At 40.7% G+C, this 26,227-nt stretch overlaps 1 protein-coding gene across 9 annotated transcripts in view; it reads left to right on the top strand.

Moving 5' to 3' along the window:
* Positions 1 to 26,227, top strand: part of Myo9a (myosin IXA) — a 231,482-nt gene that overhangs the window by 28,719 nt on the left and 176,536 nt on the right. For all 9 annotated transcript variants that reach the window (XM_045160720.1, XM_045160723.1, XM_045160724.1 and 6 more), the window contains exon 2: positions 17,506 to 18,415. In XM_045160720.1, coding sequence (XP_045016655.1) covers positions 17,576 to 18,415 — 840 coding nt within the window. In that variant the 5' untranslated portion in view covers positions 17,506 to 17,575. The remainder of the gene's footprint in view (positions 1 to 17,505; positions 18,416 to 26,227) is intronic.

The following is a 26,227-nucleotide window of genomic DNA, read 5'->3' as shown; positions in this document are numbered from 1 at the left end:
TAATCGTAATATTGGTGTAGATACATACAAACACTCTGTATCAAGGCAGGACAAAAACATTGCAGTCATAGTCCTCGATTCTGTAGCTGGTGATAACAATTTTTAATACATATATTACATCATTTATTTATTTAGTTATTTGAGAGTGAGAAATAGGGAGGGAGAGAGAATGTGCATCCAGGGCTTCTAGTCACTGCAAACGAACTCCAGGTGTGTGCCCCCTTGTGTATCTGGCTAATGTGGGTCCTGGGGAATTGAACCTGGGTCCTTTGGCTTTACAGGCAAGTGCCTTAATCGCTAAGCCATCTCTCTAGCCCCGTAAAATATATATTTTAAAATTTATTTATTTTGAAGGCTGTGGGGGAGAGACTGTGTGCCAGGGTCTGTAGCTACTGCAAACAAACTCCAGACACATGCACCATCTTGTGCATCTGGCTTTATGTGGGGACTGGTGAATCAAACCTGAGTCCTTGGGCTTCACAGGCAAGTGTCTTAACCACTAGGCCATCTCTGCAGTCCCTTTGATAACAGTTTTAATAAAATTAATTTACTTTTGAGGACTGACCATTTAATAGCACATGAACAGTCACACAGTGTTTATATGTTTTAAATATCTCACTTGTAAGTGGAGGCAATTGTTCAGTTCTAGAATCATGGGATAGAAATGTTAGAGCTGGGCGTGGTGGTGCATTCATTTAATCCCAGCATTTGGGAGGCAGAGGTAGGAGGATTGCCATGGGTTGGAGGCTACCCTGAGACTACATAGTGAAAAAAAAAAAAAAAAAAGAAAAAGAAAAAAAATGTTAGAAGTTTTGCTAACTGATGTGGAAAATTAATCAAATTTATCTTCATTGGTATATATGTAAATAAGTATTGGCCACTAATCTTTTATTCAATTACTTTCTGGAATAAATTATTATCTTTTCTTAAGTTTATAATATAACAATTTTATAAATTTGATTGTTTTTTTTTTTTTGGGGGGGTTTATTTATTTATTTATTTGGTTTTTCGAGGTAGAGTCTCACTCTGGCTCAGGCTGACCTGGAATTCACTATGTAGTCTCAGGGTGGCCTGAACTCAAGGCAGTCCTACCTCTGCCTCCTGAGTACTGGGATTAAAGGTGTGCATCACCACGCCCGGCCTATAACTATTTTTATTTTTGGTTTTTCGAGGTAGGGTTTTATTTTAGATATTTTATTTATTTATTTATTTATTTATTTATTTATTTATTTATTTATTTATTTATTTTTGCGCTTAAGCCATTTTATTAGACGGGAAGGCGGGCAGGGGCCCAAGACATCCGCGGAGTACCATGTCCTTCGCAGCGGCAATCTCCACGTCCCCCTTGTCGCTGAAAGCTTGATTTTATTTTTCTTACTGAGAGAGAAAGAAAGAAACAAAGAGGCAGATAGAATGGGTGCACCAGGGCATTTAGCCAATGCAAATAAGCTCCAGACACATGTGGCATGCTGTGTATCTGGCTTATGTGGGTCCTGAGGAATTGAATCTGGATCCTTAGGCTTCACAGGCAAGTGCCTTAACCACTGACCCATCTCTTTCTCCAGCACAGGTCTCACTTCAGCATCTGCTGACCTGGAATTCACTATGTAGTCTCAAGCTGGCCTCAAATTCACAGTGACCCTCCTACCTCTGCTTCCCAAGTGTGGGGATTAAAGGTGCACCACCATGTCTGGCAACTGTTTATTTATATGTATATATTTTATTTTTATTTATTTATTTTTATTTTATTTTATTTTTTTAAAATTTTTATTAGCATCTTCCATGATTATAAAAAAATATCCCATGGTAATTCCCCCCCCCCACTTCCCCTTTGAAATTCCATTCTCCATCATATTACCTTCCCATCACAATCATTGTATATTTTATTTTTAATTTTGATTTTTTGAGGTAGGGTTTTCACTCTAGCCCAGGCTTATTAGGAATTCACTATGTAGTCTCAGGGTGGCCTCAAACTAACAGCAATCATACTATCTCTGCTTCCCAAGTGCTGGGACTAAAGGCGTGCACCACCATGCCCAGATTTTTAAAATTAATTAATTAATTAATTTTTATGAGAGCGAGGGAGAGAAAGAGAATTGGTGTGCTAATCCCTCAGCCACTCCAGTTGAACATGCCATCTTGTGTGCATGTGTGACCTTGCATGCTTACATTACGTTGTGGTTCTGGCTTACGTGGGACCTGGAGATTTGAACATGGTTCCCTAGACTTTGCAAGCAAGTACCTACCTTAACTACTAAGTCATCTCTCCAGCCCTTATTTGTATTTAAAAAAAATCTTTAGAGAACATGTGCTGCATAGACTCTGTCTGTTTTAATGAAAAATTTTCTGCATTATTGCACCTTCGTGTGTGGAGTTTTGCCCTCAAGGCACAACACTCATACTACAGCTTGAATGTTGTGTTGTGTTGAAATTTGCTTTTCATCCCCCCAAAAATTTACTCCTTAGCTTTTGTAGTTTGCCTCACTGAAGTTTTCACACACAGGTGTAGCCTGGTTCTTTGTCAGAATGTAACCTGAATGGCCTCTAGTCTACTTCCCTATAGAATCTTTGTTTCCCCCCGAAATCTGTGAGCACAATCTGTACTGGTTTACTGTCTGCCTTCTGTTGGCTGTTGGTCCATTCAACAGTGTTCATAGTATTCTAGGGCTTCATTAGCCCACAGTTACAAAGTCATCTCCATTTTTGAGACACAAGGTTTCTTGAGGTTCAGGCTTTCCTCAAACTTGGTATGCAGCTGAGAATGACTTTATTCTCCTGCCTCCATCTCCTAAATGTTGAGATTACAGGTGTGATGAGGATTGAACCTAGGTCTTCCCTGCTTGCTAGGCAATTACTCTGTCAGATGAGCTATGACCCACCACATGGTCAGGTTTATTATAGTAGTGAATTCATTTCTTAGTACCAGTTTTCTGTATTAGTTGCTTTTCTTGTGTCGGGGACAAAATACCAGACAGAATTAACTTCAAGGGAAAAGGACTTAATCTCATAGTGTCATGGTGAGGGAGGCATAGCTATAGGCACTCTGCGTAGTAGTGGGAGTTTGAGGTGTGACCTGTTACATTGCCACTGATCAGAAAGCAGAGCTGTGCTTTGTTTTTCTTTTTTTCTGAGGCATGGTCTCATGTAACTCTGGCTGGCCTCAAATTTACAATATAGCCAAGGATGGCTTTGAACTCTTAATCCTCCTGCCTCTGCCTTCTTAATGTTGGAATTACAGATGTAGCCACCATGCTCAGCCCTACATTGTGTTTGAGTAATACCTTTTTTCACCGTAGACTTGAAATAGAGTTTTTATGCTAAAGTAAATTCTCACAGAATTTTGTGCCTGTATGAATTACCCAGGCTGATAGTAGTTTATTCCATATTCTCAGATAATTGTTGTTCAACTTAAATGAAGCAATATGTGTTAAACTTACTTTCAGTGAAAACTGTAAAGTTAAAATTTGAAGATCTTCCCAAAGCATCATGTTTTCATTCATTTTATTTTATCTTCAGCCATCTTAAATATTCCTTCCTTCCTTCCTTCCTTCCTTCCTTCCTTCCTTCCTTCCTTCCTTCCTTCCTTCCTTCCTTCCTTCCCTCCCTCGCTCCCTCGCTCCCTCGCTCCCTCGCTCCCTCGCTCCCTCTCTCCCTCGCTCCCTTCCTCCCTTCCTCCCTCCTTATCTCCCTCTGTCCATCTCTCCCTCTTTTCCTTTCTTCCTTTCTAGGTAAGGTCTCACTCTGGCCCAGGCTGACCTGGAATTCACTGTGTAGTCTCAGGGTGGCCTTGGAGTCACAGCAGTCCTCCTACCTCTGCCTTCTGAGTGCTGGGATTAAAGGCGTGTGCCACCATGCCTGGCAAAAATACGTTTCTTTATAAATTATTTCCTGTGGTTTTTACTTTGATATTACAAATCTCTTCTATACTTCTGCATGATTCACATTACAGGTATCTCATTTAAAATATGCTTAATTGCTAAGTTTGGATAATGATTTTGAATGTCAGAGCATACTGCCTTACTCCACTCTATTTGGCACTCCATGTTTGGATGTCAAATACCAAGATAGTGTAGCCAGCAGTTATTTATTTTTTTAAATATTTACTTGATTTACTTATTTAAAATTTTATTTGAGGGCTGGAGAGATGGCTTAGCGGTTAAGCGCTTGCCTGTGAAGCCTAAGGACCCTGGTTCAAGGCTTGGTTCCCCAGGTCCCACGTTAGCCAGATGCACAAGGGGGCGCACGCGTCTGGAGTTCGTTTGCAGAGGCTGGAAGCCCTGGCGCGCCCATTCTCTCTCTCTCCCTCTATCTGTCTTTCTCTCTGTGTCTCTCACTCTCAAATAAATAAATAAAAAATTAAAAAAAATTTATTTGAGAGCAAGAGAGGTGGGGCGGGGGAGAAAGAGAGAGAATGGCATGACAGGGCCTTTAGCCACTACAAATGAACTCCAGATGCATGTGCCCCCTTGTGCATCTGACTTTACATCACTAGGGAATTAAACCTAGGTCCTTAGGCTTTGCAGGCAGGTTCCTTAGCCACTGAGTCATCTCTCCAGCTCAACCAACAGATATTTACATGTACTGGTTTTGGAGTTCAGGTTGTGAGACTTTTGGAAATCAGGAATTTGATAACAAAAATATAATTAAAGAATTTTTTAAAGGGTAATGGAGATGTTATTAGATTAAGAGAAGGAAAGAGGAGAGAGTATAGAGAGCTACTGCCACATGGAAGGCAGGAAGGGGGAAAGCCTCTAAAATATTACACTGGAATGGCACCTGTTCTAATGGGTTCTCCTTTGATTATAGAAAAGAGAAAAACATCTCACAGGGGCTCAGAAAATAAAAGGGAATTGATTGACACTTAACAAGGAAGCTCAATGGTAGAACATGTTTAAGACACAGCTGGATTGATTGGCACAAGTGTGGTGATAAGGATATGTTACTGTGACAGTTTCTTTTTTCTTTTACTTTATTAGATGTGGACATATTTTGTATGTCAACAGCACATGTGCGTACCATCCTTTTCCCACTCCCTGCCCCTTTTCTGGAGGCCTTCCTTGTTGGGGATGCAGGTCAACCCCATGAGGATTGGGGATCATGCATGATGGGGTGGGGAGGCAATGTCTGTGCAAAATGTCCCAACTTGTGGCTCTGTTTTTCCACCCGCTCTTGTAAAAACCCCTGAGCCATGCTGTGAGCATTTTAAACCTGCTTCAGTGATGGGCACTTGGGAGTCTCTGGATCTCTGGTTTGATAGGTGTTGCGTGTCCTCAGTGTGTATCTCCATCACCCTTATGTTGATACCAGATTCACTAAGAAAGCACTTTGCTCATTTCCCCAATTCTTCTGTGGTTTCAGCTGGGGCTGGGGTGGAGTATGCTGGGTCATTTATCCCCTCAGGGCCAGCTCCTGTCTGTAAAAGAGAAACATCTTCTCTGATAGAGAAAGAAGTCAGCACTGGTTAAATGTGATAATCATTATTAATTATTAATTTATAGTCTAAGGTTAGTGGGAACTTGACAGTGGAAAGCAGAAACATCATCTGGATATGATTCTGACTTGTTCCCTAGTTCTAGCTGTGGGTTCCTTTCCACTGAGCAGATCTGTTAGCCAATCCAAGAGCAGTTGATTACCCACCATGACCGTGTGCCACTATTGCACTTGTGTGAGCATCACATCAGGTTGTTGCATGGACAGATGTTGGCCACTTTCCTCCAGTAGCTCATGTAGTGCCCTCCAGCACTAGGTGGGCTAATTTTCTGGGCACTGGCTCTCTTCTGGATTCCAAAAAGGTCTCTCCATGGTCTGTGCCAGCAGTGTATTGTGTCTTCAGCAGTAGTGTCTTTCTTACCATTAACCTCTGGTGGCTAATCAAGTGCTCTGATAGAAGTCTGCCTTGTTTGTTTTGGGAGATCTCGTAGGCCTCTCTGATCAACAGCTCATTGTGGATGTGTTCTGGTACAGGGAATTAAGGGCCAGTGCCAAGGGAAAAGAAAAGAGAAAAAGAGAAACAGGAGAAATTTGAGGTTAGGTTTTGTCTCACCCTCTCCAGGGCCCTTCGATTCAGGTGCTCCCCCTAAGGTCCTCTTGAGGGTTCTGCCTTTCAGTCTGACATCCAGGATGTAGGATTCTATGGTACCAGTTCATTTTGGGTTCAGTTTTGTGGTCCCCCCTCCACTCTTTCCCTTAACCCAAGTTCTACCCTCCCCTGTTGTCCAAGCCTCAAGATGCTATTCAGTTATGTTGGCAACTTGGGCTGATCTTTTCTCTTTTTCATTGGAGAGAAGCTTCTGTGCATTCAGGATAGATGGGTGCCAGCAACTCAGAATCTTCATTGTTCAGGTTAGTAGCCATAGTGAAAAGAAAGCAGCTACATTTCAATACTTGCAACAAAGTGTAGTCAGGCATGGTGGCGCACGCCTTTAACCCCAGCACTCCGGAAGCAGAGGTAGGATAATCGCCGTGAGTTCGAGGCCAGCCTGAAACTAGTGAATTCCAGGTCAGCCTGGGCTAGAGCAAGACCCTACCTTCAATTCAGTATAGAATCTCAGTGGTTAGCCCTTGCTGTGGGTAATGAAAGAAACTGGGTTACAGTTAATTTCCCCCGACTAATTAATGTGTCACTTACATTGCTTTTTAAAATATTTTATTTATTTATTTATTTAATATTTATTTGAGAATGAGAAAAACACACTGGGCATGTCAGGATCCCAGCCAACTGAGAATAAACTCCAGACGCATGTGCACTGTGTGCATCTGGCTTACACCGGTACTAGGGAATTGACCCTGTGTCCTTTAACCTTTAACTGCTAAGCCATCTGTCTCTCCAGCCCACTCCCCCCCCCCCATATATAGCAGATTTGATCAACACTCACTAGTCTTACTTACTTGCTGCTCTGTCTCTCCCATTCTTGTCTTCTCTTCCCTCTTTTTTTTCCACAGGGTTTGACCAGCTCTCCCAATGTAGCCCAGGCTGGTCTCAAACCTGTGCTGCTTTTACCAAAGCCTCCGGAGTGCTGAGGTTATAGGCATGCCACTCTTGTCTCTTGCTGTTTTAAGGTCTTTCTATTTCCTAGTTCTGTTCAATGCCATTGTAGTTTGTAGACATTTGTCTCAGGCCTGAACCTAGAATAATAGTATGTAAGGGATAAAAGTGCCTGAAGAGATATTTATAATGCATTTTCTAATTTAGATAACATTTTAATTGTAATTTTCTTTTTTTAAATTTTTTTTTTTAAATTTATTTGACAGCGACAGTCACAGAGAGAAAGACAGCTAGAGGGAGAGAGAGAGAGAGAATGGGCATGCCAGGGCTTCCAGCCACTGCAAACGAACTCCAGACGCGTGCGCCCCCTTGTGCATCTGGCTAACGTGGGACCTGGGGAACCGAGCCTCGAACCGGGGTCCTTAGGCTTCACAGGCAAGCGCTTAACCGCTAAGCCATCTCTCCAGCCCTTTTTTTTTTAAAAAATTTTATTTATTTATTTATTTATCTGACAGCGACAGACACAGAGAGAAAGACAGCTAGAGGGAGAGAGAGAGTGTGTAATTTTCTTTTAAAAATATTTTTTCTAATTTTTAAGTTGTTATTTGTTAGAAAGAGAGGAGAGAGAGGATGTGAGAGAGACAGAGAGAGAGAGACTGAGAGAGAGACAGAGAGAATGTATGGACATGCCAGGGCCTCTAGCTGCATCTGGCTTTACATGAGTGTTGGGGAGTCAAACCCATGCTGATAGGCCGATTTAACCACTGAGAAATCTTCCTAGACTCTTAGATATGTCTTTTATTTTTTTTGAGGTAGGGTCTCACTCTAGTGAGAGGCCTTGAACTCACCGTGATCCTCCTACCTCTCCTTCCCAAGTGCTGGGAATAAAGGCGTGCTTAGCCTTAGATATGTGTCTTTTGATAGCAGCATATATTTGAATTTAAAAAACTTCAATATTACAGTTTTTGTCCTTTTTTGGGGGGATTATATGTGGCGTTTGTATGTGTGTGTATGTATGTATGAATGCACATGCTTGCAGGTATATGTGCCACATGTATACATGTGTGTAGGCTACAAGTTGACATTGAATGTCATCTTTATCCACCTTACTCTTTTATAACGTTATTTTTAATTTCTTATTTTCAAATTTAAATTTAATTTTATTTATGAGAAAGAGAGAGAATGGGTGTGCCAGGGCATTTGGCCGCTGCAAACAAATTACAGAAGCATGCGCCACCGTGTTCATCTGGTTTAGGTGGGTCCTGGGGAATGAAACCTGGGACCTTTGGCTTTGCAGGTGAACGCCTTATCTACTAAGCCATCCCTCTAGCCCTTTTAAAAAGTTTAAAAAATATTTATTTATTTATTTACTTATTTATTTTTAAATTTTTATTAACATTTTCCATGATTACAAAATATATCCCATGGTAATTCCCTCCCTCCCTGCCCCCACACTTTCCCATTTGAAATTCCATTCTCCATCATATTGCCTCCCCATTACAATCATTGTAATTACATATATACAATATCAACCTATTAAGTATCCTCCTCCCTTCCTTTCTCTTCCCTTTATGCCTCTGCTACTAAGTATTTTCATTCTCACACAGAAGCTCACTCATCTGTAGCTAGGATCCACATATGAGAGAGAACATGTGGTGCGTGGCTTTCTGGGCCTGGGTTACCTCACTTAGTATAATCCATTCCAGGTTCATCCATTTTTCTGCAAATTTCATAACTTCAGTTTTCTTTACTGCTGAGTAGAACTCCATTGTATAAATGTACCACATCTTCATTATCCACTCATCAGTTGAGGGACATCTAGGCTGGTTCCATTTCCCAGCTATTATAAATTGAGCAGCAATAAACATGGTTGAGCATGTACTTCTAAGGAAATGAGATGAGTCCTTTGGATATATGCCTAGGAGCGCTATAGCTGGGTCATATGGTAAATCAATCTCTAGCTGTTTTAGGAACCTCCACACTGTTTTCCACAATGGCTGGACCAGATTGCATTCCCACCAGCAGTGAAGAAGGGTTCCTTTTTTTCCACATCCCCGCCAACATTTATGATCATTTGTTTTCATGATGGTGGCCAATCTGACAGGAGTGAGATGGAATCTCAATGTAGTTTTAATCTGCATTTCCCTGATGACTAGTGATGTAGAACATTTTTTTTAGGTGCTTATATGCCATTCGTATTTCTTCCTTTGAGAACTGCTCTATTTAGCTCCATAGCCCATTTTTTGATTGGCTTGTTTGATTCCTTATTATTTAACGTTTGAGTTCTTTGTATATCCTAGATATTAATCCTCTATCAGATATATAGCTGGCGAAGATTTTTTCCCATTCTGTAGGTTGCCTCTTTGCTTTTTTCACTGTGTCCTTTGCAGGTGCAAAATCTTTGTAATTTCATTAGGTCCCAGTGGTTAATCTGTGGTTTTATTGCCTGAGCAATTGGGGTTGTATTCAGAAAGTCTTTGCCAAGACCAATATGTTGAAGGGTTTCCCCTACTTTTTCCTCTAGCAGTTTCAGAGTTTCCGGTCTGATGTTAAGGTCTTTAATCCATTTGGACTTAATTCTTGTGCATGGCGAGAGAGAAGAATCTATTTTCATCCTTCTGCAGATATTTATCCAGTTTTCAAAACACCATTTGCTGAAGAGGCTGTCTCTTCTCCAATGAGAATTTTTGGCATTTTTATCGAATATCAGGTGGCTATAGCTACTTGGGCTTACATCTGGGTCCTCTATTCTGTTACACTGATCTACATGTCTGTTTTTGTGCCAGTACCATGCTGTTTTTGTTACTATGGCTCTGTAGTATAGGTTAAAATCAGGTATGGTGATACCACCAGCCTCATTTTTGTTGCTCAGTATTATTTTAGATATTCAAGGTTTTTTGTGATTCCAAATGAATTTCTGGATTGTTTTTTCTATTTCCATGAAGAAAGCCTTTGGAATTTTGATAGGGATTGCATTAAATGTGCTTTAGGTAAGATTGCCCTTTTCACAATATTGATTCTTCCAATCCAGGAACAAGGGATGTTTCTCCACTTTCTAGTGTCTTCTGCAATTTCTCGCTTGAGTGTTTTAAAGTTCTCATTGTATAGATTCTTTACTTCCTTGGTTAGGTTTATTCCAAGGTATTTTATTTTTTTTGATGCAATTTTGAATGGGAGTGATTCTCTGATTTCATCCTCTGTGTGTTTGTTGTTAGCATATATGAAGGCTACTGATTTCTGTGTATTTATTTTGTATCCTGCTACATTGCTGTAGGTTTTGATCAGCTCTAACAGCTTGCTAGTAGAGTCTCTAGGGTCCTTTATGTATAGAATCATGTCATCTGCAAATAATGATAACTTGATTTCTTCCTTTCCAATTTGTATCCCTTTTATGTGTGTCTCTTGCCTTATTGCTGTGGCTAAGACTTCCAAAACTATATTAAATAAAAGTGGGGACAGTGGACACCCTTGTCTTGTTCCTGATTTTAGTGGGAAAGCTTCCAGTTTTTCCCCATTTAGTAATATGTTGGCTGTAGGCTTGTCATAAATAGCCTTTATTATATTGAGATATGTTCCTTCTATTCCCAGTCTCTGTAGGACTTTTATCATGAAGGGATGGTGGATTTTGTCAAATGCTTTCTCTGCGTCTAATGAGATGATCATGTGATTTTTGTCCTTCAACCCGTTTATGTAATGTATTACATTTATAGATTTGCGTATGTTGAACCATCCCTGCATCTCTGGGATAAAGCCTACTTGGTCAGGGTGAATGATCTTTTTGATATACTCTTGTACTCTGTTTGCCAATATTTTGTTGAGAATTTTTGCATCTATTTTCATGAGGGAGATTGGTCTGTAATTTTCTTTTTTTGTTCTATCTTTGCCTGGTTTTGGTATCAGGGTGATGCTGGCCTCATAGAAGGAGTTTGGTAGAATTCCTTCTTTTTCTATTTCCTGGAAAAGCTTAAGAAGCAATGGTGTTAGCTCTTCCTTAAAAGTCTGGTAAAATTCAGCAGTGAATCCATCCGGGCCTGGGCTTTTTTTAGTTGGGAGATTATTGATAACTGTTCGGATCTCCATGTTTGTTATAGGTCTATTTAAGTGATTAATCTCATTTTGATTATTTTAGGTAGGTCATATAGATCAAGGAAAGCATCCATTTCTTTCAGATTTTCATACTTTATGGAATATATGCTTTTATCGTATGTCCCTATGATTTTTTGAATTTCTCTGGAATCTCTTGTGATGTTACCCTGTCCATCTCTGATTTTATTAATTTGTGTCTCTTCTCTCTTTCTTTTGGTCAGATTTGCTAAGGGTATTTACTTATTTTGAGAGAGAAAGAGGAAGAAAGAGTGGCAGGCAGATAGAGATAGTGGATGAACCAGGGCCTCTAGCCACTGTAAATGACCTCTAGACACATGCACCACCTTGCACATCTGGCTTATGTGATGGCCCACACTTGAAATCCTAGCATTCAGAAGGCTGGAGCAGGAGGATTGTGAGGTCAAAACGAGCTTGGGATATGTAGTGGGACCCTGCCTTAAGAAAAAAGAGGAGAAGGGGCAGGAGCAATGGCTCAGTAGTTAAAGCTCTTGCCTGCAAAACCTAACAGACCTGAGTTTGATTCTCCAGTACTCAGGTAAAGCCAGATGCACAGTGGCACATGCATCTGGACTTTGTTTGCAGTGGTTGGAGACTCTGGTGCACCCATTCTTTCTCTCTCTTTTTGCAAATAAATAAATTAATTAAAAGGAAAAAGAGGTCAGAAAAAACCTTTCAAGAGAAATAATGGTTAGGTGAGGACAGTTTCATGTATGAGAAATTGGCTTCTTTAGTCAAATGCTGTTGTAGAAAATAGACAAAATGTGTGCTGTGCTACTGTGTAGACTCAAGAGGTGGGAGCGCGGCTTGTGGTAGAGAGCCTGCCGAGCATGCTGCAGGCCTTGGGTTTGGATTTGGCAGCTATGTGGTAGCGAGTGACTGTTTATAAAAAGACACTACCAGTTACTTGCTATATGGGATGAAAAGTAAGAGAGTAGAAAGTGGTTTCCCTGATACTTAGGAGCATAACGATTGCTAAATAGTATTTTTTGGACCAGCTTAGAATTTTCCTAACTCAGAACTGTTACTCTCTCTGTGTGTGTGTATGTGTGTATGTGTGTTAAGAGTGTTTGAGACAGGGTCTCATTGTAGCTCAGGTTGGTTTGGAACTTACTATGTGGCTGAGTATGACCTTGAAATTCTGACACTCTTGCCTTTACCTCTTTAGCTCTGGGATTTCAGGTATGTGCCAACATGCCCAGTTTATGCCATACTGGGAATCAAACTGGGGGTTTTGTGCACTCTAACATTTCCAGCCCTGAAATATATATTTCTTTAAAAGTTGTCCAGGGCCTGGGGAGATGGCTCAGTGGGTAAAGGGGCTTGCTGCACAGGCATGAGGACCTAAGAGGGTTTGAGCCACTCAGTTCCATCCCCAGCACACATGTGAAACACACCCACCCACTCATGGTGGGCATGGCCACACATGCTTGTAATCACAGTCCTGTGAGGAGCAGAGACTGTAGAGTTGCTGGGGCTTGCAGGTTAGTCTCACCGAACGTGGCAGCTCTGGATGTACTGAGAGGCTCTGTCTGAAGGAAACGCAAGAATGAGTGACATAGGGGGCCACCTGCCATTCTCCTCTGGCTTCTGCACATGTGGGCACAGGGCTTGTGTATTTGTAGACATGCATGCAAACACTACACACCATACCACAGCACATAAATTCTCCAGGTAATTTTGATAGATGCTCATTCTTGGGAATTTCAAGTAAAAAATTATTAAACAATTTGTTGAAGGGCTGGCTTGCCATTAAGATGGATTTGTAGGCTGGGTGTAGTGACGCACGCCTTTAATCCCAGGAGAGGTAAGAGGATCACTATGAGTTTGAGGCCACCCTGAGACTACATGGTGAATTCCAGGTCCGTCTGGGTTAGAGAGAGAGAACTTGCCTCAAAAAAAACCAAAAGGATGAATTCCAGCACTTGGGAGGTAGACATAGGAGAATTGCTATGAGTTCGCGGCCACCCTTGAAAAACAAAAACAAAACAAAACAAAAAGATGGATTTGTAGGTTGTAGTCTTTTTTTTTTTTTCCAAGGTAGGGTCTCACTCTAGCTCAGGCTGACCTGAACTCACTATGTAGTCTCAGGGTGGCCTTGAACTCACAGCAATCCTTCTATCTCTGCCTGCCGAGTGCTGGGATTAAAGGCATGTGCCACCACACCTGGCTTAGGTTGTCGTTTTAAGTAAACTTTTTCTCCAAACACAAAGTAGTGGCTGATAAAAACAGTAACAGAAAAGAAAACCAGATTGACATAAGTGGGACTAAATAAAAATAAACTTTGAAAAATTTATTTATTTGAGAGAACAAGAGAGGGAAAAAGGCAGAGAGAGAGAGGGGGGTGGAGGGGGGAATGTGTGCGCACGCGCATGCACGCGCGCTTGTGCCAGGACCTCTAGCCACTGCAAACAAACTCCAGATGCATGTGTCACCTTGTACATCTGGCTTACATGGCTCCTGGGGAATTGAACCAAGGTCCTTTGGCTTTGCAGGCAAATGCCTTAACCACTAAGCCATCTTTCTCCAGCCCAACTTAAAAAAAAATATTTGGGCTGGAGAGAGGGCTTAGTGGTTAAGTGCTTGCCTGTGAAGCCTAAGGACCCGTTCAAGGCTCGATTCCCCAGGACCCATGTTAGCCAGATGCACAAGGGGGCGCATGCATCTGGAGTTTGTTTGCAGTGGCTGGAAGCCCTGACGTGCCCATTCTCTCCCTCACTCTCTATCTCCTCCTCTCTGTCACTCTCAAATAAATAAATAAAAATAAACAAAAAATTTAAAAATATTTTTATTTATTTGAGAGAGGGTAAGAGGCAGGGTGACTGAGAGAGAATGCGTGTACCAGGGCTTCCAGCCACTGCAGATGAACTGCAGATGCATGCACCACCTTGTGCGTCTGGCTTACCTGGGTACTGGGGAATTGAACCAAGGTCCTTTGGCTTTGCAGGCAAGCGCCTTAACCGCTAAGCCATCTCAGCCCAACTTGTTTATGTTTCATAAAGGAACCAGAAAACAATGCACTGAGTAGAGCTGTTGTTGGAAACTGGCAGGTAAAATATTTGAGGTATAATTTAAGCGTTCCTTGCTGAAAATCATGAGACAATATAGGACTCTCAGCTTAGTTTTTAGTCTCTCATATGGTACACAGCTTTAGGAATTGAATCATAGTTGTTTAGTGTATCTCTGCGAGTAGCACAGAGCACATCCTCTCTGGTGGCTATAAAGCATAGCTTTGCTGCTCACTGCAGCTAGAGGCCATAGCTTGCATGAAGCTATGTACTTAGGGATTCAGGAGCACAAAACATAGCTTTACAACTAAGAACCTGTTAGCTAAACGTATTTCCACACTATTATCAAATAACACAACCTCCTTGTTAACTAAAATAATTTTACGAGAAAATGCTGGGCGTGGTGGTGTACGCCTTTAAATTCCAGCACTTGGGAGGCAGAGGTAGGAGGATCACCATGAGTTCAAGGCCATCCTAAGACTACATAGTGAGTTCCAGGTTTGCCTGAGCTAGAGCAGTATCCTACCTCAAAACACAAAATGAAACAAAAAGAAAAAATACTTCTTTGTTGGAGAGATGGCTCAGCAGTTAAAGACACTTGTTTATAAAGCCTGAAGGCCCAGGTTTGATTCACAAGTACCCACATAGAGAAAGATGCACAAAGTGACACGTGCATCTGAATTCATTTGCAGCAACAGGAGGCTCTGCTGTGTCTGTTTGTTCTTTCTCTTTTTCCTTCTCTGTCACTCACTCTTTCTCTGTTTCTCTAAAACAATATTTTAAAAAAGAAACACATTTCTGAGATAAATGGGAAAAACTGAACAGTTACTGTTTAATGTTAAAAGTCACTAAAATTTAGCCGGCGTGGTGTCACATGCCTTTAATTCCAGCACTCAGGAGGCAGAGTTAGGAGGATTGCTGTGAGTTAGAGCCCACCCTGAGACTACATAGTGAATTCCAGGTCAGCATGGGCCAGAGTGAGATCCTACCTTGAAAAACCCAAACAAAAAGTCAATAAAATTTTAAAATCATACTAGCCTAGGCTTATCTTTATCCCAGGCTGAGTGCTTTTATTTATTTTTTTGCAAGCAGAGAGAGAGAGGGAGAGGGAGGGAGGGAGGGAGATAGATAGAAGAGACAGACAGAAAGAGAATGAGTGTGCCAGGGCCTCCATTGCAAACAAACTCCAGATGCATGTACCCCTTTTATGCGTCTGGCTTATGTGGATCCTGCAGAATCAAACCTGTGTCCTTTGGCTTCACAGGCAAATGCCTTAACTGCTAAGCCATTTTTCCAACCTTGAATGCTTTAAAAAATATATTTTATTCATTTATTTGGGAGTGAGAATGGGCATACCAGGGCCTCTAGCCAGTGCTAATAAGCTCCAGACACATGTTCCACCTTGTACATCTGGCTTTGTATGGGTTTTGGGGAATTGAACCTGAGTCCTTTGGCTTTTCAGGCACATGCCTTAACTGCTAAGCCATCCCTCCACCCCTATGAGAGTGCTTATTAATGGAATATATTACTAATGAAGATGATAAAAATAGCTTTTGTTAGTCTTGGAAAGATATGACATATATTTTTTCTGTAGACAGGAACAACTGGGTAGAGATGAGTTGAAACAGGAATTCATTTTGAGATAATCACCTGAAGGAAGTAGTTATTATTTTGGTGAAATGTGAAAATTGAGATCATCCTTTTAGAAGTCTTTTGGAGTTGAGAAGTTTGGAAGGATGTGAAGAATGGAATAAGATTAGGAGGGTCTTTAATCCCAGCACTTGGGAGGCAGAGGTAGGAGGATTGCCATGAGTTTGAGACCACCCAGAGACTACATAGTGAATTCCAGGTCAGCCTGGGCTAGAGTGAAACCCTATATCAAAAAAAAAAAAAAAAAAAAAAAAATAGTTAGAAGAATAGTAGCTTTGAAAGACAAACGGAAGGGCAAATAAAATTTATAATGGGACCTATTTGTATAATCTTATACAGCTTTTTCAGAAGTTAAGGGTATGATCTTTTAGTTGCTCTTGTCAAATCTATTCTTCTTTTACTTTGAGGGATGGAGGGAGAGTAGAAATTCAGAATTCCTTGTCTGTGTAACATGTTTCTCTCTCTTTTCTTGGTTATAACTTTAACTTTTTTCTCCACAGATCTCACTGTTTTTGTAAATATTTTATTTATTTAAGAGAGAGAGAGAGAGAGAGAGGGAGGGAGGGAGGGAGGGAGGGAGGGAGGAAGGGGCACAGATATATAATGGGCATGCCACAGCCTCCAGCCACCGCAAACAAACTTTAGATACATGTGCCACCTTGCGCATCTGGCTCACGTGGGTACTGTGAAAAGACTGTAAGATGGCCAGGCACGGTGGCACATGTCTTTAATCCCAGCACTTGGGAGGTAGAGGTAGGAGGATTGCTGTGAGTTTGAGGCCACTCTGAGACTACATAGTGAATTCCAGGTTCGCCTGGGATAGAGTGAGAGTCTACCTCAAAAAAAAACAAAAAACAAAAAACAAAACAAAAAAAAAAAACAAACAGGGCTGGAGAGATGTCTTAGCGGTTAAAGCATTTGCCTGCAAAGCCAAAGGACTTAGGTTTGATTCCCCAGGACTCATGTAAGCCAGATGCACAAGGCGGCACATGCATCTGGAGTTCATTTGCAGTGGGCTGCAGGCCCTGGCACACCCTATCTCTCTCAAATAAAATAAAAATAAAATATTAAACAAACAAAAACACAGAAATGGCTTAGCAGTTAGGGGACTTGCCTGCAAAACCTAATGACTAGGGTTCTGTTCCCCAGTATCCATACAAACCTGGATGCACAAAGTGAAGCATGTATCTGGAGTTTGTTTGCAGCTGTTAGAGGCCCTGGTGCACCCTTGTTTGTTTGTTCGTTTGTTTGTTCATTCATTCATTCTGTCACTCTCTCTCTCTGCTTGCAAATAAATAAAAATGAATATTTTTAGAAAGTGCAAAATAATCAGTTAGTTTTCTGTCCCTTAATCCAATCTTTAGTGAGATTCTTTAAAGACATAGCTGGAGAAAAATAACTTCACTTTGTACTCTTTAGATTTTATTGAATAACAAAACATTGAAATACATGTTTTTGGCACATTACTGTTTTAAGATTGCCCTGGTTTGGACAATAAAATTTAATATTACTTGGTTTTTAGTCCTCAAATTCGCTGTGTGGCTAACAGGCCTTGACTTCTTGCTCTTCCTTGCCTTTACTTCCCAAGTGCTGAGAATGCAGGCTTATGCTCCCATTTGGCACAATCCTTGTTCTTAGAGTTCTGATTTTGTCTCCTACAAGGTGTACTGAATATTTTTCTTAAGATTTTATTTTTTTGAACATTGGAAAGCAGTTTGTAATATGACTTCTAAATGTTTTATATCTTTTACGTTTCAGTTCTTTTGCCCGAAAATGGTTTTCACAGTCTTGAAAACATACTATTCATGCTGATGGGACAAGATCCAATATGAATGTAAGTGATGGAGGAAGACGACGCTTTGAGGATAATGAGCACACATTACGTATATACCCTGGGACAATTTCAGAAGGAACAATTTATTGTCCAATTCCTGCCAGAAAAAACTCCACGGCTGCTGAGGTGATTGACTCTCTTATAAACAGACTTCACCTAGACAAAACAAAATGTTATGTTTTAGCAGAGGTAAAGGAATTTGGTGGAGAAGAATGGATACTCAATCCAACAGACTGTCCAGTTCAACGAATGATGTTGTGGCCCCGAATGGCTTTGGAAAATCGCTTGAGTGGAGACGACTATCGCTTTCTTCTGAGAGAAAAAAACCTCGATGGGTCAATCCATTACGGTAGCCTTCAGTCATGGCTACGGGTAACTGAAGAACGCCGCCGCATGGTGGAGCGAGGTTTTCTTCCACAGCCTCAACAGAAAGACTTTGATGATTTATGTAGCTTACCAGATTTGAATGAGAAAACTCTCCTGGAAAACCTGCGCAATCGCTTTAAGCATGAAAAAATTTATACCTATGTTGGCAGTATTCTAATAGTTATTAACCCATTCAAATTTCTTCCTATTTATAACCCCAAATATGTCAAAATGTATGATAACCACCAGTTGGGAAAACTTGAACCCCACATATATGCCGTGGCTGATGTAGCTTATCATGCTATGCTTCAGCACAAAAAGAATCAGTGCATTGTGATTTCAGGAGAGAGTGGTTCTGGGAAGACCCAAAGCACAAACTTTCTTATTCACCACCTTACTGCCCTTAGTCAAAAAGGATTTGCCAGTGGAGTAGAGCAGATTATTCTTGGAGCCGGACCTGTACTTGAGGTAAGTGTATAGCAACAATTTTCTTAAACACAACTTTAAAAAAAATAAGTGGTAGATGTGAGAGGATGGAATAAAATTGCAAGTTTAGACATTGTTAGTGACCAAGGAAAGCTGGAAAAAGGCAAAGCAGAAAAGGCAGCATGTAAGATTGAAGAGTGTGACACTAACATATACATATACATATATATATATGTGTGTGTGTGTGTGTGTGTGTGTGTGTGTGTGTGTGTGTGTATATATTTATTTATTTTTGGAGTTCTCAAGGTAGGGTCTCACTGTAGCTTAGGCTGATCTGCAACTCTCTCTGTGGTCCCAGGCTGACCTCAAACTCACAGCAGTCCTCCTGTCTCCCAAGTGCCAGGATTAAAGATGTGTGCCACCACACCTGGCCTATATAATGTAATTTAATCACATTCATCTCCCATGACCTTTCCTTTTTTCCCTTTCCCTTTCAGTAAACTCCTTTCCAGCTTGTTTGTTTTCTAGTTCAATACTGTGTGTGTGTGTGTGTGTGTGTGTGTGTGTGTGTGTGTGTGTGTGTAGGAAGTAGGAAGTTATTTACCAGAGCACATGCACCTTAACCAGTGAAGAAAATGTCTCCCCTACCCTGAAACCCCTTAACTCTTAACAATTCCTTAGGTAGGAATGGGGGCCTCCTGCCCTCCACCATACTGTGCAGATAATGACAGTAGCTTTGAGGTCATGAATGTAGTGATCATGTCCTGTTCAGAAGGCAGTGTTTCATGTCACACTTCCCCTCCCTGTGGCTCTTACTTTACTTTTCATCCCCTCTTCTGCAATATTCTCTGAGCCTTGGAGGGAGTGATAAAGAACACTCCAGTCACTTACTCTCAGCACTGTGTCTCCTCAGTAATCACCAATTGCAAAGCTTTTTTGGCCAAAGGTAGCGCTAATCTGTGGACAAAACATCAATATTTATAGGACAAGTTGATAGGCACAACATAACCATTTAGATAAGCAACAGTAGCAGCTTTCCTCCTGGGCCTGTGGCCTCCCTACTCAGTTTTTTTAAGTACCAGGTAAGAATTCCCTCTCATGGAATGGGTTTCAAATCTAATCAGAGAGCAGTTACCTTCATAACAGTCATGTCACAGGTTTACCAGTGGGCACGTCTTACCTGGCTAATTGGTTGTGTAGCTCATAGAGTTTGCTGTTGGCTAAGACAGTCGATAACTTTTCTCCCCCAGCAGCCTGCTTACTCTCCTTCCTGCACTGTGATAACTAACCAGCAAGGAAGAGGCTTCCAGCTTTATTCCAGTTGGATTTTTGTGAGCTCTACAACTGAATCATGTGGTGTCTTTAGCAATAGTGTCTTTATCTGGTTCTGGTGAACAGCTCAGAGCCTTAGCAATAGACTGTTTTGGGGAGCTCAGGGGCTTCTCTGAACAATAGCTCACTGGGAGGTACTGAGATTTTCCACTAACAACCTGTGGTTTCTGGGTACAACATTATCTACTTCTACAGGTTACTTCTGCCCTCTTTTGAAAATTATATATATATATCTAACAAAGGTTTCCATATGCCCTATTCATGCTATGATTAATTTTGATGACCCTATTAAGATTGTACTATGGGAGTTTGAGATGGATGTGGTATGGGCTTGTTTTGCCTATTACACACAAAGTTGTGTACAAGTCTCTGTGTAGACATGTGCTTTTCTTTTTCTTCAGCAAGCACCTGGGCAGGAAGTATCTATCTAGGTCATATGATGGGTATGTTTTACTTTATTTATTTATTTATTTTTGCTTTTTGAGGAAGGGGTCTCCCTTTAGCTGAAGTTGACCTGGAATTCACTGTGCAGTCTCAGGGTAGCCTTGAACTCATGGTGATTCTCCTATGTCTGCCTCCTTAGTGCAGGGATTAAAGGTGTGTACCACCATGCCCAGATTTTTCTTTCTTTCTTTTTTTTTTTCTGAGGCAGGGTCTCACTCTAGCCCAGGCTGACCTGGAATTCACTATGTAGTCTCAGGGTGGCCTCGAACTCACAGTGATCCTCCTACCTCTGCCTCCTGAGTGCTGGGATTAAAGGCATGTACCACTCCTGGCCCAGGTTTAGCTTTTTAATTTTGTTTATTTAATTTATTTATTTGAGAGCAACAGACAGGGGGGGAGAGGAAATGGTCGCACCAGGGCCCATTTTCTCTCTCCCTCTCTCTATCTGCCTCTTTCTCTCTCTGTCGCTCTCAAATAAATAAATAAAAATAACAAAAAAAATTGTTTTAGCCTGTGTGGTGGTGCATGCTTTTCATCCCAGCACTTAAGAGGCAGAGATAGGAGGATAGCCATGAGTTAAAGGCCACCCTGAGACATAGTGAATTCCAGGTCAGCCTGGGCTAGAGCGAGACCCTACCTTGATAAACCAAAAGAAAAAAAAATTATTTATTTGAGAGAGAGAGAGAAAGAGAGAGAGAATATGGGCATATGGGCACACCAGGGTCTCTAGCCACTGCAAATGAACTTTAGACGCATGCACCACTTGTGCATTTGGCTTACATGGGTCCTGAGGAATCAAACCTGGGATTTTTGGCCTTGTAGGCAAGCACCTTAACTGCACGCTATCTCTCCAGCCCTAGGTCTAGCTTTTTAAGAAACTTCCACACTGCTTTCCATAAACCTTCACCAGTTTTCACTCTAAACATTTGTTAATATTTGTTTTCTTGATGAAAGCTGTCCTGACAAGGGGGAAATGGAATCTCATCATAGTTTTTATTTGTACTTTTCTGATGGTAAGTTGTTGAACACTATTAAAATTACTTATTAGCCATTTGTATTTCTTCTTTTGAGAATTCTTTTATATATGGCTTTATGAGGTAGGGTCTCACTCTAGCACAGAATGAATTGGAATTCACTATGTAGTCTCAGGGTGGCCTCGAACTCATGTTGATTCTCCTACCACTACCTCCCAAATGCTGGAATTAAAGGCGTGCCTTATCACGCCCAGCTTCTGTTTAGTTCTTTAGCACATGTTTTGTTCCATTGGTCTACCTTGTCTGGACCAGGCTGTTGTAGTAATTATGGTTTTTAATACAGCTTAAAATCAGGTATCCTTCCTCCCTTCATGATTGTTTTGGCTATCTGAAATCTTTTGGGCCACCAAATGAATTTTAAGATTGAATCCATAAATTGATTTGGGTAAGATAGCTATTTTTACAATATTCTAATTCACAAGCATGGCCGATTTTTTTCATCTTTAAAAAATTATTTATGGGCTGGAGAGATGACTTAGTGGATAAGATGCTTGCCTACAAAGCCTGAGGACCCATGTTTGATTCTCCAGATCCCATGTAAGCCAGATGAACAAAGGTGAGGCAAGCGCAAGGTTGCACATACCCACTAGGTGACAAAAGCGTCTCAAGTTCGAGTGTAGTGGCTGAGGCTCTGGCATGCCATTTTCTCTCTCTCCCTCTGTCCCTCTCGTTGTCTCTTTCTAAAATAATTTTAAAAAAATGTATTTGCTGAGAGGTGAGGGAGGGAGGTACAAATATAGAGAGAATGGGCATGCCAGGGCCTTTATTCACTGCAAATGAATTCCAAACACATGCCCCACCTTTACATGGGTACAGGGAATTAAACCCTGGACCTTAAGCTTTGCAGACAAGCATCTTAACTGCTGAACCCTCTCTCCAGCCCCATGGATGATCTTTTTGATGTATTCTTGTATTCTGTTTGCAAATATTTTATTGAGAAGTTTTGCATTTATATTCAGGCAGATTGGTGAATATTTTTATTTTATTTTTATTGTTGTCTTTATCTAGTTTTGATATGAAGACATTGCTGGCTGGTATTTTCCTGGTAAAAGGACTTTGGTAGTGTTTCTTTTTCTGTTTCATGAACTAGTTTGAGAAGATTGGGGTTAGGTCTTTGGAATGTGGTAGAATTCAATCAGCAGTGAATCCAGATAGGCTTGACTTTTTTGAGTTGGGAAATACTCATAACTGCCTCAGTTTCACTGCTTGTCATATATCAATTTTTTTTTTCTTGGTTTAATTTGTGGAGGTCCTATGTATATAAATTGATTTTCCAATTTAGTGGAATTAGTATGCCCTAATGATTTTTTGAAATTTCATTAATATCTATTGTAATAGTCCTTTTTTATTTCTAATTTTATTGGTGTCTTCTGTCTGTCAGCCTATAGATTTGGGGATTTTTTTTTTCGAGGTAGGATCTCAGTCTGGTCCAGGCTGACCTGGAATTAACTCTGTCATCTCAGGGTGGCCTTGAACTCATGGCAATCCTCCTACCTCTGCCTCCTGAGTGCTGGGATTAAAGGCGTGCGCCACCACGCCCAGCTGGATATTATTTTATTTATTTATTTACTTATTTATTTATGAGAGAGAAAGAGGTAGAGAGAGAGAGAGAGAGAGAGAGAATGGGTGTGCCAGGGCCTCCAGCCACTGCAAACAATCTCCAGATGCATGTACCCCCTTGTGCATCTGGCTTACATGGGTCCTAGAGAATTGAACCAGTATCCTTTGGCTTTGCAGGCAAACACCTTAACCACTAAGCCAACTCTCCAGCCCATTTTTTAATATTTATTATTTATTTGACAGAGAAAGAGGGAGAGAGAGAATATGAATGTGGGTATACCAGGGCCTTTAGCCACTGCAAATGAACTTTAGATGCGTATGTCCCTTGTGCATCTAACATGGGTCCTAGGAAATTGAACCAGGGTCCTTTGGCCTTGCAGGCAAATGCCTTAACTGCTAAGCCATTCCTCCAGCCCTTGGGGATCTTATTAATGCTTTAAAGAACCAACTTTTTGTTGCATTGATTCTTTTTTTTTAAACTTTTTAATTAAATAATTTATTTGAGAGAGAGGGGGGGAGGGGGAGGGAGGGAGGGAGGAAGGGAGAGAGAGAGAGAGAGGGAGAGAGGGAGAGAGGGGGAGAGAGAGAGAGAGAATGGGCACGCCAGGGCCACCAGCCAGTGCAAACAAACTCCAGATGCATGTAGATCTGGAGGTGGGTTGTTGATTGAATTTATTTTACTTTAATTCATCACTATTCTTCAAGAGAGAAGGCTTGCAGTGATCAAAAGGGATTAAGTTGGTGTAGGGTTACAGTGCCATTTTCTTCTGCTGAATTAGTGTTTCTTATTTTTCTCATTTCCTTAATCAGGATCCTTTTCCTTTCCTTCTCTTTCCATCCCTTTGCTTTTCCCTTCCCTCTTTCCCCTCTTTCAATTTACCTGATTTCCAGCACAGTATTGAGTAGATCTGGACACCTGTAATTCCACTACTTGGGAGGTTGCAGCTGAATTGCTGGGAGAGGATAGGCTGGGGGGATACGAAGTGAAGGTTAGAGGTAGAGAGAGCCAAAGAGGGAGAGGGAAAAGAAGGAATTTATTTAAATATTTAGATGGACTAAGGCTCTCACATTATTTCTTTGAGGTTTTATTTGTCGGTGTACCCCTTTAACTTTCAGTCAGGTGGTTGCCAACTCTGTTTTCCCTTTTACTTTCTACTAATACAGAGTCTTATGTTCAAACACAAGTCTAAGTTCTTTGCTGTATTTGTAGGCATATATAATCTTTATGTACATGGCCTTCCACGTGCCTAGCAATATTTCATATCTTTTCATACCCATTATAATTGTCATTCATAGCTTTCACTATTCCCTCATCCTAATACTTTAGGTAGTTGGAGTGTCTAAACAATTTTTTGTTTTTGACAAACTTACTTGGTGGTAAGGGGTGTGGAGAGCCAATTTCCGTGAATGATATCTGAGTCAATTCAGATAAAGATAATTCTTTGTGGGAGATTTTTCAGGAAATACCAGACAGGTTAAATTATGAGTAATAGGGCTTTGGAAGAACTTCATGTATTCTAGTGGTATCTAGAATGCTTCAGAAAGTCATTATGGAATCTTGGCTTTTCAGTTAAAGCTAAGGAGAGAAGGATAGTAATAGTACTAACGTAAATGCCACAAATTCTGTTTTTCTTGCCAACATCCAGCTGTTTTTCTTGATTAAATGCTTCCCTATTGAGGATCACTGCAAATCTTGGCTACTTTCCAGAGGCCCTAAAAAGTTGATTTTGCCAGTGTTCTTACTTCCTTGAAGGAGAGGATTTTCAGAGTTCTTTTGTTTACCATTTTCACTGGCTTCACTTCAGTGTTCATTTCAGGGAATGGTATTTCTGGACATACTGTAAGTATAAATCTAACTCTTTTTTTAAGGAAACAAACCATCAGTCTTCCAGAGTGGTTTTACCATTTACTTTCCCACCAACAGTATAGTAATGGTCTACCTACTTGACAGCACTTGGCATTGCGAGTTTTTCTTTCACCCATTCTAATAGGTATGTAATGGAATTGTAGTCGGTATTTTGTGGTCTTAAGTGAAGTTCTATAAGACTGTTGTTGAATTTGTTTCCTCTTGCTTATTTGTTATCTATATAACCTTATGAAGTGTCTACTATGAGATTTCTTAAAATGATCCCAGATGACTTTGCTTAAATGATAGACTTGTGTTCTCATTAATGATTATGTAACAGTGAAAGCTTCTGTTTGGCTTGTGACATTGTAGCATTAGGTAGAATCAAAAGTGTTATAGGCCAGACACAGTATTGCAAATCTTTAATACTAGTTGCTGGCAGGCTGAGACAGGAGAATCACAAGTTCAAGGTCAGTCTAGACTACATAGTAAATTACTGGCCAGGGCTGGAGAGATGGCTTAGCGGTTAAGGTGTTTGCCTGCAAAGCCAAAGTACCTTGGTTCTATTCTCTAGGACCCATACAAACCAGATGCACAAGGTGGTGCATGTGTCTGGAATTCACTTGCAGTGGCTGGAGGCCCTGGCGCACCCATTTGTCTCTTTGTGTCTCTTTCTCTTTCAAATAAATAAAATTTAAGGGCTGGAGAGATGACTTAGTAGTTAAGTTCTTGCCTCTCTGCAGCCTAAGGACCCTGGTTCAAGGCTCGCTTCCCCAGGACCCACGTTAGCCAGATGCACAAGGGGGTTCATGCATCTGGAGTTTGTTTGCAGTGGCTGGAGGCCCTGGTGTGCCCATTCCCTCTCTCTTTTTCTCTCTGTCACTCTCAAATAAATAAATAAAAATAAACAAAAAAATTAAATTTAAATTACTAGTCGGCCTGAGATGAAACAGAAACAAAATGAAACAAAAGTGATATATATGTAGAGTATACTTTATTGTATTTCAATACATCTTTAAAATAACTGTTTTATTTTTAACTTTTGTCAAAGTATAAGACATTTAGCATTTAAATGAGTATTTCTTTTAAAAAATTTTTTTTATTTTTATTTATTTGAGAGCAACAGAGAGAGAGGGAGGGAGGGAGAACATGGGTGTGTCAGGGCTCCCAGCTATTGCAAACTCCAGACACATGCACATGCATCTTGTGCATCTGGTTTACGTGGTTCCTGGGAAATCGAACCGAGGTTCTTTGGCTTTGCAGGCAAGCACTTAACTGGTAAGCCATCTCTCCAGCCCACTGAATGAGTATTTCTTTAATAATACCAACCTTTTTATATTTTATGATTCTATAATATTTTTATAAATTCCTTGGAAAAATACTTTCTGTGGTAAAAAAGCAAAGGGCAGAATGGCAAGACTTATAGACATTCAAAGCTTACTACTACCAAACTTTCTTTTTTTTTAATTTTTAATAACATTTTCCATGATTATAAAATATATCCCATTGTAATTCCCTCCCTCCCCACCCCCACTTGAAATTCCCATTTGAAATTCCATTCTCCATCATATTACCTCCCCATTACAATCATTGTAATTACATATATACAATATCAACCTATTAAGTATCCTCCTCCCT

The sequence above is a fragment of the Jaculus jaculus genome, chromosome 10 (assembly GCF_020740685.1).
Source record: "Jaculus jaculus isolate mJacJac1 chromosome 10, mJacJac1.mat.Y.cur, whole genome shotgun sequence".
Taxonomy (NCBI): Eukaryota; Metazoa; Chordata; class Mammalia; order Rodentia; family Dipodidae; genus Jaculus; species Jaculus jaculus.
This window is presented reverse-complemented; position numbering and strand designations above follow the sequence as displayed.